Source organism: Daphnia pulicaria, chromosome 9 (genome assembly GCF_021234035.1).
Source record: "Daphnia pulicaria isolate SC F1-1A chromosome 9, SC_F0-13Bv2, whole genome shotgun sequence".
In the NCBI taxonomy this organism is placed as follows: Eukaryota; Metazoa; Arthropoda; class Branchiopoda; order Diplostraca; family Daphniidae; genus Daphnia; species Daphnia pulicaria.
Genome location: NC_060921.1, coordinates 3873319 through 3887742, shown reverse-complemented (window position 1 = coordinate 3887742; position 14424 = coordinate 3873319). Strand labels below are relative to the sequence as shown.

The 14424-nt window shown below is 41.9% G+C and overlaps 5 protein-coding genes across 9 annotated transcripts in view; 2 read left to right on the top strand and 3 right to left on the bottom strand.

Moving 5' to 3' along the window:
- LOC124313083 (dipeptidase 1-like) overlaps positions 1-14424 on the top strand; it is a 1013891-nt gene that overhangs the window by 453522 nt on the left and 545945 nt on the right. The window lies entirely within an intron of this gene.
- Positions 25-4778, bottom strand: LOC124312914 (serine/arginine repetitive matrix protein 1-like). Of its 5 annotated transcripts, none has more exons than XM_046777477.1 (13): positions 4613-4778; positions 4380-4469; positions 4187-4315; positions 2674-2844; positions 1992-2602; positions 1818-1920; positions 1592-1736; positions 1275-1521; positions 1135-1215; positions 930-1071; positions 711-860; positions 492-638; positions 25-334 (listed from the first exon to the last, which is right to left on the bottom strand). In XM_046777477.1, exons 1-13 carry the CDS (start codon positions 4634-4636, stop codon positions 329-331), a joined length of 2046 nt encoding a protein of 681 aa, XP_046633433.1. In that variant the 5' UTR covers positions 4637-4778; the 3' UTR covers positions 25-328. The 5 variants fall into 5 exon arrangements, with proteins under 5 accessions (XP_046633433.1, XP_046633430.1, XP_046633431.1 ...); XM_046777474.1 differs by having other exon boundaries at positions 25-328; XM_046777475.1 differs by having other exon boundaries at positions 25-328; positions 711-857.
- On the top strand, positions 5687-9684 carry LOC124313123 (SH3 domain-containing protein Dlish-like). Its single transcript, XM_046777863.1, has 7 exons — positions 5687-6032; positions 7868-8049; positions 8124-8433; positions 8516-8727; positions 8794-8983; positions 9074-9213; positions 9324-9684. The coding sequence occupies exons 1-7, from the start codon at positions 5984-5986 to the stop codon at positions 9486-9488; spliced, it is 1248 nt and encodes a 415-aa protein (XP_046633819.1). The 5' UTR covers positions 5687-5983; the 3' UTR covers positions 9489-9684.
- Positions 9838-11055, bottom strand: LOC124313293 (28S ribosomal protein S15, mitochondrial-like). Its single transcript, XM_046778144.1, has 5 exons — positions 10894-11055; positions 10634-10814; positions 10446-10579; positions 10180-10375; positions 9838-10105 (listed from the first exon to the last, which is right to left on the bottom strand). The coding sequence occupies exons 1-5, from the start codon at positions 10991-10993 to the stop codon at positions 9913-9915; spliced, it is 804 nt and encodes a 267-aa protein (XP_046634100.1). The 5' UTR covers positions 10994-11055; the 3' UTR covers positions 9838-9912.
- LOC124313070 (gamma-aminobutyric acid receptor subunit beta-like) overlaps positions 12645-14424 on the bottom strand; it is a 53009-nt gene continuing 51229 nt past the window's right edge. Inside the window, exons 8-9 of the mRNA XM_046777786.1 lie at positions 13456-13625; positions 12645-13360 (exon numbers count right to left, since the gene is read on the bottom strand). Coding sequence (XP_046633742.1) covers positions 13109-13360; positions 13456-13625 — 422 coding nt within the window. The 3' untranslated portion in view covers positions 12645-13108. The remainder of the gene's footprint in view (positions 13361-13455; positions 13626-14424) is intronic.

Sequence of the window (14424 nt, the reverse complement as noted above, 5' to 3'; positions counted from 1 at the left end):
AACATTCTAAAAAATAATGTCAGATTCATTCCAACCAATTTTATTTTAAAAAAGTGTTCACGAAACTCTTGAAAATGGGGGAGACGTTTAAGGAAAACTAAACGAATGGCGACATGAATCAAACTTCCACGTTAGGCGTTACTAGGCAGAAAAGTTCAAAATGAAAAAAATGAAAAAAGTTCTTTTGTTTTTTTAATATTCTGTCCAATTCATATTTGTTGTCAAATCACTTGCGTTGCTCTTTACGCCGACTCAGCGACTCCAACGCCTTTTCTCTCAGCTGTCGTTCCAAAGCTTCCGATTCCGCCGAAGGTGTGACTATGCCATCCTAGTCCAATTGTTGATAAAAGACACTCAGATAAAATTATATGCGCATCGAACTAAAACAAGACTATCAAAATGCAAAAAAATCAACTAAAACAAAATCCAAACGGTACTTCTCATTCCCCGTTTGATTGACAATTGATAATTAAAAACTTGAAATCACTCACCTCTGACTCCTCGTCAGAATCATGACGCCTTTTGGATTTGCTTTTCTTAGACTTCTTCTTTTTCTCTTTCTTCCTCTTTTCCTTCTTCTTCTTCTCTTTCTTGCTCTTCTTTTTCTTTTTCCTCTCTTCTTCCGAATCGCCAGATTCCTGGAAACATTGAAAAATTCGTTTTTAAACTAACTTCCAACCCTTCAATTTCAGTTGAGAGTCGGCACTCACCTCTGACGACTCAGAAGTGGTTTCCTTCCTCTTCTTCTTCTCCTTCTTGCGTTTCTTCTTGTCCGGAGTGGATTCAACGCTAGACGATTCTCCAGACTCGGATTCTTCTACTTCCGACTCTTCAGACCCGGACGACGACTTCCTCTTCTTCTAAATCAAAACAAAAATTAATTAACAAACTGTTCTTCACACAAATTCACGGCAATCAAATGTTGTTACCTTTTTGACTGGAGAAGGAGATGGCTTGCGCTTCTTCAACATTTTCTCAGGAGGAGACTGATCTCTCTCAACATCCTTGCGCTTGTCCTTCTTAATATCACGTTTCACATCCGGGATCGGGCTCTCAGAATGGCCACGGGTCCTGAACGATTGACAACATAATTTAGAAGGGGGAAAAAAAATCATTAAAAAATTATTTTTATACCTCAAACGGGAATCATTTTCCTTTCTGAACGGCGAAGGAGTGCGAGACAGACTGCGACTTCCACGTCCGGATCCACCTCTTCTATTTCAAATAAAGTCTATTAAGATTTGAAAAAAAAAATGTTTAGATGAGGTTCTTACGCTCTACTGCCACGAAGACCAGCTGTTGGTGGCTTTTCTTTCTCACGTTCCCTCTCGCGACCTTTATCACGGGCAGGTAAGCGATCCCGTTCCTTCTCCCGATCTCGACTCTTTTCCATCTGGCGATCCGGTACTCCTCGACCACGATCCATTGGTCCACGCTGGGCTCGACGCTGGGCTTCTGGTGATGAACTTTGATGGCCTCGATAGTTGCGTTTGTTCTGGACACTATCACTTTTACGCTGGACTAGAACGGTAAAATAAAGTTAGATTAATTTAAGAAATCTAATTTCCTTTAAATCTGATCAATGATTTACTAGGAGAGGCAGAACGAGATGATGAAGATGAGGAACTGCGCGATGAAGACGATTTGGATGATGCCGACGGGGACCGACGTTTAGAAGGTGCGGAAACTATGGCCAGTGATGAAGTATCCTGTCCAGCCATCTGCATCAATTTCGCCTGAAAGTAAAAAAATCATTAAGGTGTCGCCTTGAATTTACGAGGAAAGTTACAACAAGCAATTTGTTACACGCTTTCTACCTGTAAACCGGAGACAGCAGCCGGCTTTTTATCGCTGTAGGCTCCATCCTTTTTCGGCTCTGGCGAACGACGAGGACGTTCCTTGTCACGGCGATCAGGAGATCTGACAAGCGAAAAGAATTAATTTAGAAAATAAAAAATGAATAAAACAACAATGGAGTCGGTTTGAATCACCTGTCTCGCTGAATCGGAGAGCGACGACGTTCCGCTGACCGGTGTCGAACGGGCGACTTCCTCACGGGCGAACGGCGTGGTGAAGGACGCCGAGGAGAATGATTACGAACAGGTGAACGCCTGGGAGATCTTCGAACGGGTGACCTGCGGACCGGTGATCGACGAATAGGAGATCTGCGGGCTGGGGACCTTCGAACTGGAGATCTCCTAGCGGGAGAGCGGCGAACGGGTGATCGTCTAGCTGGTGAGCGACGAGCGGGAGATCTGCGTGCAGGAGAACGGCGAGCTGGGGAGCGACGAACAGGTGATCGACGTGGAGATCGACGAGGCGACCGCCTTGCTGGCGATCTGGCAGGTGAGCGACGACGGGGCGGTGGCGACGCCTTGCCTCGATTAGGAGAACGACGCTCCAATGAAGGACGTCGGCCGTCACGACGAGGTGAAGAACGGGGATTGTCTCCTTCCTTCTTGATCACCCTGTCCTTGTTGGGGCTACGGCTTCTATCTTTAGAAGCTCGTTTGTCAGTACGGTCGTTGCGTTCCTTTTCTCGGTCAGCGCGCCGATCCCGGTCGGCCTTTTTGATTGCTTCCTGGATTCGATCTTGTTCTTCCTGCAAACCAATAAAGACGAAAATGATTGAAACAAAACTATAACCGCGAATTATTTCCGATGGTTGCATACCTTTCTTAATTTGATTTCTTCTTTTTTCTGTGCCATAAAGACCTCCGGAATTCCAGCAGACGATTCTTGGGCAGATAGTAAAAGATCCCACAATTCAGTCATCAGAATCCTGGCATTCTTGCCGTTGAGGAATCCAGTTAAATTGATTTGCATGCGACGAGGGTCAGGGTTCTATTGGTTTTCAGAAAAAAAAAAGAAAGACAAATAACAGATAAATCAAACAACCGAAATGGAAAAGAGATACTTAAGTAAACGGACACAAATAGATTAGGTTTCGGTATGATCTCGGCGGATTAAGCGAGCAATACCTTTCAGGGGTTTGCTCTTTAAAAAGGATAAGCTGTTTTACGTAGTTTGTTTTGGTTTGTTATTCTTGCCTGAGAGCTCGGCCAGAGTGACAACAGAAAAAAATCTCTTATTTCTCTTTTTCCAATCTGGGCGTTGAGAGAGAACCGAGTTTCCCATCCGTCATAAAAACACCGGCGACTCGGTATCAATGAGACGACCACGAAGCGAGCGGCACAGGAGTTGTCCTGTCGACTGTACCGCCCAGCTATTGGGTCGTCATCTGACTAGTCCTACTCCTGATGGCTACCCCGGCACCACGATGCGATCGATCAGGTGATTTTTAAAGATGGGATGGTCTGTCGTCATCTATCAGGCAAATCTAGCAGCTTCGACCACGTTAGCGAACGGCACAGGAGTGTTATCTCTGTCGACTGTACCGTCCTGCTTTTTGGGCCGAGACGAAAGGATCTCTTCTTCTCAGCTTCTCAACACGATTTCTGAGTAGGCCTACTGCGACCAGAGCCCGATTTAACCACACAGGAGTTTTCCTTGTTGTCGACTGTGCGGTTAACTATCAACTGGGGGAGAAGGCAGGAAAGATGCATAGGCTGGGCAAAAGGCGATCCCAGAATTGCCTCTCATGACTCGACGGTATAGAATGGGCCGCATTCCACCATTTCGCAGGAGTGAATCCTTCAATCGGTCGACTGCGAAACGTTGGAAATCCAAATCCATAGACATCGTGACCGACGACAAGAGGAATCGTCCACGGAACAGGCCAAAAGGTGAATCAATTCGAAGAGAAGACCTCGAAATAATGCGACCAGGTCTCGGTCGAGAAAGAATCCTTGTATCCATCATGTCAAGGTGGTGTGTGTGACATGGTGACAACAAGGCTTTGATGCAATTCCACATTAAGTCTTCATAACACAGGACCCAAAAGTGTACAAGATATTGAGATGAGCATGAGCACAGACAAAATATAATCAAAGCCATCTGGGTGGTGAAAACTTAAATCGTAACTTATCTTTCACATTAAACCAAATTACAAACAAGAACCAGATGCAAAGGAGCTGACGTTCAATCATTCTTAGTACATGATGGCTCTTTCAGCCTGATATATAAAGATTGCATAAGATGAACAGGAGAATGATTGGTGAAAAGCTTTGGTGGCAAATGTTTCCCATAAGATAAATCTACACGGCTGAGATTAAAAGGATATTACCTTGTCAGCTTCGAGCTGATTAAAAACATATTCCACCAGGACATCATCTTCAATTCCTCCCATGAGTTCTGTAATTTTGGTTGTGATCCATGGTTTGATGGTTTCCAACTTAACTTTGCTCATATCAACCTGAATTTTTTAACACATATTAACAATGATGTTATTAAAGTTTCACAGGAGATTAATCATTTACCTTTTTAGTCACATTTTCAGCAAATTTGATAGTCTTCAAAAGCTTCTTCTCTTTGTCACTAAATCTATTGTCTTGCTCAGTTGAGGTGCCCTGTTGAAAGAATTCAAATATTACAATGCATCCCATCAGTTAACAATACAGAGATTTCACAACTAATCAAGCAAGAATTTTACGACCGAGTTGGCGTCTCGGGATGCTGCAAACAATGTAATTCGGGTAATATTAACACTTACTCTGAAGAAACCGGCATCAGTCATTGTGAAAGAAAAATACCTCAAATCGAGGTAATTCTGTTAAAGTAAAAATAAATGGGAGAATAAAGCCGGGTTTGCTCAAGTCTTAAATGGAGGCTCAATTGATCGCCTTCCCTCTTGTCCTTCAGCTTCAGTCAGGAAAATGGAAACAGCATTGCCAGTTTAGAAAAATAAATCGACTGCTGCAAGCATATGCAAATCGCCATTCGCCAGCGCTTCTGAAAGAAAAAAGGACAAAACATATCAAATATGGGTTACGCTACGCATAAATAATTTTCGTCGATGACAAAATCAATTGGACGAATAACGGGAAAATGCCAATCTAAGGTTTCCCCTCAATTTATCGACGCGAAATAATGTATCCCGAAATCATGGTGCGTCCAACCGGTTAATTTGACTACAAGAAATGTCGTTTTTTTTTTCAGTTAAAGCCAAAATTGCAAGGAACCTGTTTTGTCATTTGATCCTGCGAGTAGGTAGCAAACGGTCACTGCTTATTAAGTAGACTTGAGCTCCTTGAACTCTTTGCCTTTATAAAATAACTGTACGACCGGTGCAACTTTGTCCCCAAAGGCTTCTTTTTAAAAAAAAAGTGTAAGATAACCATCAAAAAGTATAAATCAACCACAGACAGAAATGGTTGAAAAGAGAAAAAAAAAAAATGAATTAAGAAAATAAAAGGCTTTCTTGTTGGTTGACTGACTACATCCCTTTTAGCTTGAGCTGGCATGCGCGCACCTTTTACGTGACCGCTAGGCTATAAGACGCGGCGGTGTGCACAGGTAAAAAGCGTCTCTTCCTTCCCAAACAAAAAACTCCAATCCTCAAGAAAAGGGAAGAAATAAATTAGCAGCAGCAGCAGCAGCAAAAGAAGAAGAAGAAGAGCCCAAAGGTATATAATAATAAAGGTGCATATAGAGGGAAAGAATGTGAATGAAGGAAGAAGAAGAAGGTAAGAAAAAGAGCCCCTGGAGCATAAAGGCAACAAACTGTATTTGAGAAAACCTGGTTGGATGGAATTGGTTAGAGGGGGGATTGGGAGGTAAAGTTGTTGCTTCTTCTTCTTCTTCTTCCCATCTACCAGCAGAGACTGTTTTTCAAGGTGTGCAGTGCCAGTGGGTATTGGCGGAGGCCATGGAACAGAAGCAGAAACCAGGCCTTCTTCCAGGCTGACTCTTTCTGCTGCTGTGTCAATTCTCATTCTCACCTGACGACTGAACATACAACAATCGACATTGCCCTGCTAATTGTGTCAAACAAATTAAACTAATCAAGTGCATTTTACCAATCGATTTCGAGTTAATAGTGCGTGTGTTTGTGTGTGTTGAGTGTCTGGTGCACACCTGAGTCATGGCTTTCTTGTGTCCAGTGAGGATACGCCGAGGCAAGAAGAAAAAAGGTAACAAACTTGTCCAATTTTTTCCAGACGTATACCAGGTTGAAAAAAAAAAAGTGTTCAGCAGACGGACTAGATACCTATAGACGTGCATATGCATATAGCAGGAGGGCGGCCATTGTTCTCTCTCTTTCGTGAAGGTTTATTTCTTTCGTTCGGAGCATCCACACACACACATGAGAATTCTTCTTCGTATGTTTAATTGTCGTGAAAGGAGGGTAAAAAAAAGAAAGAAAAGAAAAGCCCCTTTTGCTATTTTTTCGAGTCTGTGCTCGTTATCGTTTCCGTTTCTTTTTTCGGGGGGGATTTTGTTTTTTCACACACGCAGTGAAAAGGCAAAGAACTTTTTTTTTGAAACGACCAGGTTGAAACGACGACGCCTCGAGCCATGCAAAAACTCTTTTTTTAAAACTGGTAAAAAAACAAAATTCCTTAAGATGCTGGAACATTTTTATTCGCCGCCCACGGAAGGGGAAAATTTTATATTTTTAACGACAGATGGAAATGTGCGTTTTGAAAAGAATTTTGAATCATTTTGCGGTCGGGCGCTCCTTTCAATTCAATTACACGATGATAATCTTCTATTTTATGGTTGATACTTTTTTTTCAACTGGAATAAGCCCATCGTTTGTTATTAACCACTTTAGGTCGAAAATCACGCGACTCACGGTTTTGATTTCCCTCCGGTGCGACCGGAGCGAAGAATTGTCCCCAACAAACTTTTAACCGAATATTTTTTTAAGTTTAAAAAAATAAAAGGAAAAAAAAAGTTCTTTTATAAACATGTTTGAATGCGGTTTGGAAAGAAAAATAAATACCCCATGCCAATTCCATCGCATGTCAAATGTTCGTGACTTGGAGGCTTCCCACATCCGTTAGTCAGCCGTCGCCCAGTTGATCCTGACAGTTGGGAAAATGTGTGTCTGTTGTCCTCTGCTATTGACAATTTCGATGGGAAAATATCGAATGCTTCTTTTTTCTTACTTCATCGGTCAATTCCACGAAACGAGTCGACTGCGATTGTTTTTCCAACGGGAATGAAGAAGAAAAAAGATACTCACGGTCACGATTCTCCTATTGTTTCACGATATTGAATTTCTCATTTCTTTTTTCCGTTGGAGGGGGGGGGGATGATAAGAGAAAGAAATTGATTGCGACTCTTGGATGATGAGGGTCTTTTAAGCTCGGATGCCGAATGACACACCATATGAGACTTGTTATTATGATGTGTGGTGGCCTCACGACATTGAAAGGGATGTGCCCAGCATCTCATTCGTCACGTCGGGGTATATAAGATGCGTGACCACGACGAGATGTGGTGGTACTTGCAACACAAAATGTTGTGGTTAAATTTTTGTGTTGGTAGACGGCAGCCAACCGATTTCCGTATTAGTAAAAGACAATTCAAACCCACGCAGCTTCTTTCTCTCTCGCCACGCCTCGACGATTCGCTCTCCCCCTCAGAGTGTTCATTGAAGATGCAGATTGGAATTTAATAAGCAACTGCTGCGCTGGATAAACAGAAGAAAAAAAAAGAAAGAAATTAAATAAAAAGAGAAAACGGTTGAGAGGGTAGAACAACAGCATCCCGGATTCACACGGTTTTTAAATAGGAACATGAGAAAAGAAATTAAGAGGAAGAAAATGAATTTTTCTTGTAGATAGCTCGATGAATTTTACAGCTAAAAGGATATTTCCCACGTTATCCATTCCATATAAAGATGCATAAGAAGATCGTGTCATACTGCCAGACGCACATGGCAATATAACGGATGATCTCATACAGACACACCGTACGTAACATTATTTTGTTTTTCATTTTTTACCCCCCTCGGCAGCTGATGATAAAGACACGATCCGACCGCCAGGAATGGGACGCATCACCGGCAGCGCTTCCATCGAGACGCTGGTCCGCGTCGGAATCGAGAAGGAGAACGGCCTGTCGCCCGACAGCAAAATGATCGTCCTGCACGATTTCACGCCCTGTGTCGACGACGAACTGGAAGTGAAACAAGGAAACGTTAGTTGGAAATTACAATTTGAAAAATGTTCGAGTTTTGAGTTTTGAACTTTTTTAAAATTTTGAATTGTCAGGTGGTGAATGTGCTGTACCAGGAGAACGATTGGGTCTACGTCATTGGCGAGGATCAGCGTGAAGGTTTCATTCCCCATTCGTATTGCGCTCCTTACACGCCGCACCTGGGCGAAATGACGCTGACGGTCAAGAAAAAGTTGCCAAGAGATTTGGGCATTCCCAACGCGACAGACATCAATAACGGCAGCGCAGGCGGTCCAGGTGGTGGTGGTGGTGGTGGTGGAGGAGGTAGTACGAGCGCCGGAGTGAGTGGAAACAATGGCGGAGGTGAAGGCACCAATCAACACAACACAACCATCAACAGTACCCGTAGGTTTTTTGTTTGTAAAAAAAAATTTCTTTTTAGAAATTCAATTTTCTATGGAATCGATTTTTTGTTGTTTTTCCAAAGGCTCGTCGTTCTTCCCACCGGGAACCCTGGCGCTGGGTGATGGATCGGATAATGAGAGCTACGGTACCAAGTCTCTCATGCCGGCCAACAGTCCCATCCAAAGTATGCACGGGCAGCAACCGCAACAACAGCCCAGCCGGCACGTCCAATCCAGTTCCACCCAAAGTCTCAATTCTCAACTTTCTCACCCAGACATTCACCCATTCTTCAAGGTATATAGTCAAATCTAGAAAATATTTGAATTGATTCATTATTTTAAATTTTCTCTGAATGAATAGGATCCGTCTGGGAGGTACATTGTGCTGTACACGTTCATCGCCCGCGATGAAAACGACGTCAGCGTCGAACGGGGTGAATTTGTGACCGTTTTGAATCGTGAAGACCCCGATTGGTATTGGGTGGTTCGCAGTGACGGCCAGGAAGGTTTCGTTCCCAGCGCATTCGTCTATCCGGCCGAAGCCATACAGAGTGAGTGCTGGGCCAGTTTCTTTGGGAGGGAGAAAAAATAAAATAAAATAAAATGAAATAATAACCCGATCGAATGTTCCGTAACAACAGGTCACGTGACTCAGGCGTGCGGTAGTCCAGTGCCGGCCATGAGCAATCTCAACAACAGCAACAACATGCCCACATCGCCAACGGGATCCGATGACATGCGGTACCACGGAACCGAGTTGGTCATGCTCTACGACTACAAAGTGAGTTTTTTTGAAAGAAATTGTACAACAACTGTTTGGCTTCAGGGGAAAAAAGTGTTTGACAACATTGTGGTCTGATTTCTTATATTCTATTACTTTCCTTTCAATAGGCGCAAGCCCCTGACGATCTGTCGGTTCGCAGGGGTGATTGGGTCTACGCCGATTTGAACAATCAAACAGTTGACGGATGGCTCTGGGCATTTGCGCCAAAGTCGAGAAAGTACGGTTTCATTCCGAAAGCCTACGCCCGTCCACCAGCCATGACTAGCCTGTAACATATACTCAACATCAAAGAAAATACTCTCTTTCATTTTCTCTCTCTCTCTCTCCTTGTCGTTCGTTGACTCCCTAATAATTTCACTCAACGACAAACTCTTTCTTTAAGTTAATTTCTTGAAATATTTCCCCCCTTTGCTGGACATTTCTCCGACTGTGCTGGACGTTCTTCTAGTGGACGAAAAAAAAAGAAAATGTTGTACATATTGTGCGATGACTTCATGCTGATAATGCCTCTCCTCTCTCTCCTTCCATCTCCCAACTAATATCACGTGTACTTGTACAGCAATTATTAACTGGATTTATTATTAAAAAAAAAAAAAAAAAAGAATGGCGGTTATGAATATCTCTGAATCAAAAACCATTGGTGTATATTTTTTGTTTCTTTTTTACTAAATTTAAGAGTCAATTGATTTATGTTTGTTACTTTCTCAAACCGAGTTGTTGCTCTTCTTCTTCAATCCATTTCTCTAGCTGGGCTTTTTCTTCGGCGAATTTCAGTTTCTCTTTTTCTAATTCCTTCCTGTAATCATCCAGACGTTTGTTGCGCATCCTGTCGCAGTAAATAGTCGTCAGCTTCATTATGGAGCCTTTACGGGTGACTGGTTCCATGGTACTGAAACCATAAAAAAAAATTTTTATTTGTAAGTCATTGGAGTCGGGGGAGTGGAATGAAATGATGGTAATTACGTGGGATGCGGATGGTAGACGAGGTCAAGTTTCTCCAACAGCCATTCGAATCGTTTGTAATCGTACGCCCTGAGGTGTTTCAGCAGGGAGTTGCGCCGTTCAATGTTCTCCTTGCAAGTGACGAGAGAAAACTTGTCTCTTTTCCAAGCTGATGTATGGCGCTGCTGATTGCGGATTTTGATGGTCAGACAGGCAACTGAAAATAACCAATACAAATGGATGAACATTTTTTTTCAATAAAATGCAATTCTTTTCTGTCTAGATACTTGTAGATTCCAATGATGCACAATCGAATGTATGCCTCTGAACAGTCCTTAGAACATCTTGCTTGATGGCCTGAATTTGATTTTTTAGAGGTGCGTACTCAAGGGAATTGATTTTCTTGATCTCAGGTGATAGACTGATGGAAAGAGCTTTAAGCACGGGTAACACAGACATAAAAACATGTTCTTACTCATCACGATCTGCAAACTCTGCTGGTGTTCTTTTGCGAGTGAATCGGGTTTGAGGGCGGCTCAAATCCAACTTGGGTAGAGTACCTCTATCTCCACTTTTTGAAGGATCTAAGCAAGAAACTTTTGGTGGTGGAACCCACTCGATATTTACCTTGGGATTATAGGTTCTCAACTGTATCCCTGTACAATATAAGGATTGCATGAGTTTTAAGACCTGTATTGATGATAACTTGAAATGTTCGAGAGAAATTTCACATACCCAGGATGTTAAAAATGCTGGAGCATTTCAAAGGAGATTGCTGGTGAACAAATGTGTCAACCATGAAAGGTTTTACGGTGGTAAATATTCTGTTGAACATAATTTTAGCTTTAAATTGAAAGAAATAAAAAAATCGACCGAAAAAGTCAAGTCAAAGCAGCAGACGAAAATTGACGTCCTGCGTTGCCGCTCTTAGAATCTGTACCCACTTTGCGCATTCTCATCAAAGAACGGGAATATTAATTACTTGTCTCTTTTTATTAGCCCTTTCAGAGCATATAAAGGACTCGCCGCTGGTATACCAAAAGAAATTGAGTCCGACAACAAATTAGGCACTTTGTCTGCCAACTAGCCGTCTTTACATGCGGTCACATCTGTTCCGACTTCCAAGCCGGGAGAACACGATGAATCATGACGGGTAATAACTAATATGCCTTTGAATGTTTTTTTTTCTTTATTTTTTTTATATATCTCGGGAAAAATTCTGATCCCAGCCAAGCGAATAAATGTGCGGAGCCTTTATGAAGACGTCTATACTTTCTGGGCTCATTTCCAAATGAATCAACCGCAAATGTGGTCGAAATTACAAGGAAAAACCAACAACTACACACGGCCATGATTCATCTTGTCAGTATAAAGAAGAAGTTCCACGTTTTTCATTCGAAACCGTTGCGCCAAATTTCTTTCTCGACAGTAAACAACACGATAAATTGCAACATTTGTTCTGGTTTTTTTTAGAGTTTTATTGCTTTCATACTATATATCATCTATAGCAGCGAGTCGATCAGTCAAAAAAAAGGGGGGAGGTTGTAATAAAGGTATGTATGTGTGTGTGTGCGTGTGTGTCACATCGTAAAATACAGTAATCATCAGCGGCCATATTTTCCAATAACATTCAGATGATGATATATGTCTCTCTTATTTTTCCCCCCGGTTATTATTCATCTTCATTAAAACCAAATCCCCCCCACCCACACGTTTGATAATTAATGATGACTCTCTTGTATATCACACACACACACAACACGCGTTGAGCCCTACACACTTCATCCACTTGTCAGTCGAATATTAAATTACATAGACCCGTTTTCCCAAGGTCCATTTCATAATTATGGAAACACAAACGCGATCCCAACAAATCCAGCGAACGAAAACAAATTATTATGTACAAACACACACACACACACACAGCCAATTGATAACTTTAAACATGATTAGTATTATACATCGTCTGGCTATTATAGTAGTTGTAGTAGGTTATATCATAATTTTTTATATTTTTCAATTGGGTTTTTTTTTTTCAAGTGGAAGTGGAGAAAGAAAGAACTTTGGAAATGGTTCAAATTAATTTGTTTTGTTGTAAATTGAAAAAATTGAATTTTTTACGTAATTAATGAAATGAAAAATTTAGATGTTGTAGCCCCAGGATGACTAGTAGAGTAAAATGGTGAGAGAGAGAGAGATATATATTAATAATAGTTGATGAAAGAGATAAAATTTTGTTGAGGGGAGAGGATATTTTCGAAAACAAGATAACATACGATAATAATAATTAATAAACAACCCGGAGAGATACATGTCAATATAATTTATAATTACATCATTATTATTAGTAGTAGTCTGAAGTATATATACCTGTATATACTTGATATTATAAAAAAAATACTTTTATTATATGAGGCAGTAGTATATATAGTTAGTTGAATATATTACATAGAAAAATGATTATATAATAACGAATGATTTTCAAATCAATCGAGAAGTAAGAGAGCGACGAAAAGATGTTTTTTTTATGTATACAATAAACTGTCTAGTATTATTTAAATATTTTATCTTACAATTTTTTCGTATTGCGTAAATCGCGAGATCAAACGAAAAACAAATTAACAATTTCGTCATCGAACAAGATTACAGAGAGAAGAAGAAACATATTGATGAGGAGGAAAATGGTTTTTTAAGGGGAGGGGGAGTTTTAACTAATTAATTATATCGTATTTAAATTTTTAAAAAATGGATCGCCATTTGATGCTTTAGATTCGTGCGTATTTTAGCGGGTAGGGTGCGAGGCCGTCAATTACACTGGCCGCGCACCTTCTTTCCCTTTTTAAAAAATGATGATATAGTATTATTTTAATTTGCTTAAAATTGATTGGATTGATGAGAGAAATCGACGCCGAGTTGGTGGGGGGGGGGGGGGGGGGGTTTGGCGTGATGATTATTTGGGATTGTGTAGGGTAAGGTCCTTGGTGTCGACCTCGGAGACGTGGAGGTAGATGACCCAGTACATGAGGTGGAAACAGGTGAAGCAAACGGGGAAAATGACTCGCGAATATTTGTCGATGGTCGACGGCGAGGCGCCGTACATGACGTTCAAATTCTTGCCCTGGCTGACCAGCGCCAGGTCGTCCGTGTCGCCCACGGCCGTCACCTGCACCACCGTGCTGCTACCCGATTTGTTGTTCTTGCACTGCAATTTCAAAGATCAAAATTCAAAATTTCAAACAATTGAATTTCAAATTTTTTTCCCGCTTCTTTTTTTTTGAAATTTCCAAATTTTTTTACGTGCGACTTGGCGACGGTAGAAGAGGCCGTCTCGCCGTCCAGACCGCCCGATCCCGCATTGCTGCTGGCCTGCATGGCAGCCCGTCTCTGCTCGGCCAATTTCTGCAAATTCTGGTAGCGTTTCTTCCTCATTTCGATCCTTTTAGCGATGTAGCCCACGGCGGCGTATTCTGCAGTACAAGAAAAATAAAAACGAAGGTGAGGAACAATCCAGCCTCATCATCATCCAACCCAAAAAAAATAAATTTGATCACATTCCCGGCCACATCAGCCAGCAGCTATAGATCTAATAAGCGCATCCCATTTTTTTACGTATGTGTAACACGCGCGCTTTTCCCGCTTCTGATTGCGACCCATTCAACGATTCCGTTTTCACCACGTTGGATGAAAAAGAAATAATATTCCCGCACCACCGACGTCTTTCGTTGAGCAACGTCGCCATAGACTAGATTATTACCAGAACACGACGAGTCGTAGATAGTCTACATGATTCTTTATTTGAGAAAGAGAGAGAAAGAGAGGAATGAATGAGGCCGACGAGTCCACGTCCTAGCGCCTTACGTATGAGATGGGCCGGAAAAGAGAAAAAAAGAAGATGATGATGTGTCATATACATCAAAAGCATCGCCCCCCTCCAATATCGCCGGCCCCAGTCAGAGGAGATGCTTCCGCGCTGATGTGTGTGTAGAGACAGAAAAGCGATGTCTACACAGCACAAAATATATATCACATCTTCTCTCTTGGAGATATATAAAAAGAATGTAGAGCGCTCCAGCTGTCCGCTGGGGCTACAACACACATGGCCGAGTCCCGGCCGTCACCTTGGAAACGGCCAGCATCAATTCTGTCTCGCAGTATACACTGGGGGTAGTAGTACTGGTACTAGTATACTAGTCGGAGTAGTAGCTGTATAGATCGTCAAAGTTGATCACAGCAGCAGCAGCAGTCAGCGGAAGAAAGCCAAGCAGT

Bases quoted from the DNA above. Each gene is read 5' to 3' on its own strand.
- LOC124312914 (XM_046777474.1), bottom strand. From the start codon at position 4,636: ATGACTGATGCCGGTTTCTTCAGA. The intron at 2,845-4,186 runs GTAATATCCTTT...GAAAACCAATAG, and splicing joins ATCAGCTCGAAGCTGACAAG to AACCCTGACCCTCGTCGCAT. The intron at 1,216-1,274 runs GTAAGAACCTCA...TATTTGAAATAG, and splicing joins GGTCTTCGTGGCAGTAGAGC to AAGAGGTGGATCCGGACGTG.
- LOC124313123 (XM_046777863.1), top strand. From the start codon at position 5,984: ATGGCTTTCTTGTGTCCAGTGAGGATACGCCGAGGCAAGAAGAAAAAA. The intron at 6,033-7,867 runs GTAACAAACTTG...CCCCCTCGGCAG, and splicing joins CCGAGGCAAGAAGAAAAAAG to CTGATGATAAAGACACGATC. The intron at 8,728-8,793 runs GTATATAGTCAA...CTGAATGAATAG, and splicing joins ACATTCACCCATTCTTCAAG to GATCCGTCTGGGAGGTACAT.
- LOC124313293 (XM_046778144.1), bottom strand. From the start codon at position 10,993: ATGTTCAACAGAATATTTACCACCGTAAAACCTTTCATGGTTGACACA. The intron at 10,815-10,893 runs GTATGTGAAATT...TATATTGTACAG, and splicing joins CAGCATTTTTAACATCCTGG to GGATACAGTTGAGAACCTAT. The intron at 10,580-10,633 runs GTAAGAACATGT...TCTTTCCATCAG, and splicing joins GAGTTTGCAGATCGTGATGA to TCTATCACCTGAGATCAAGA.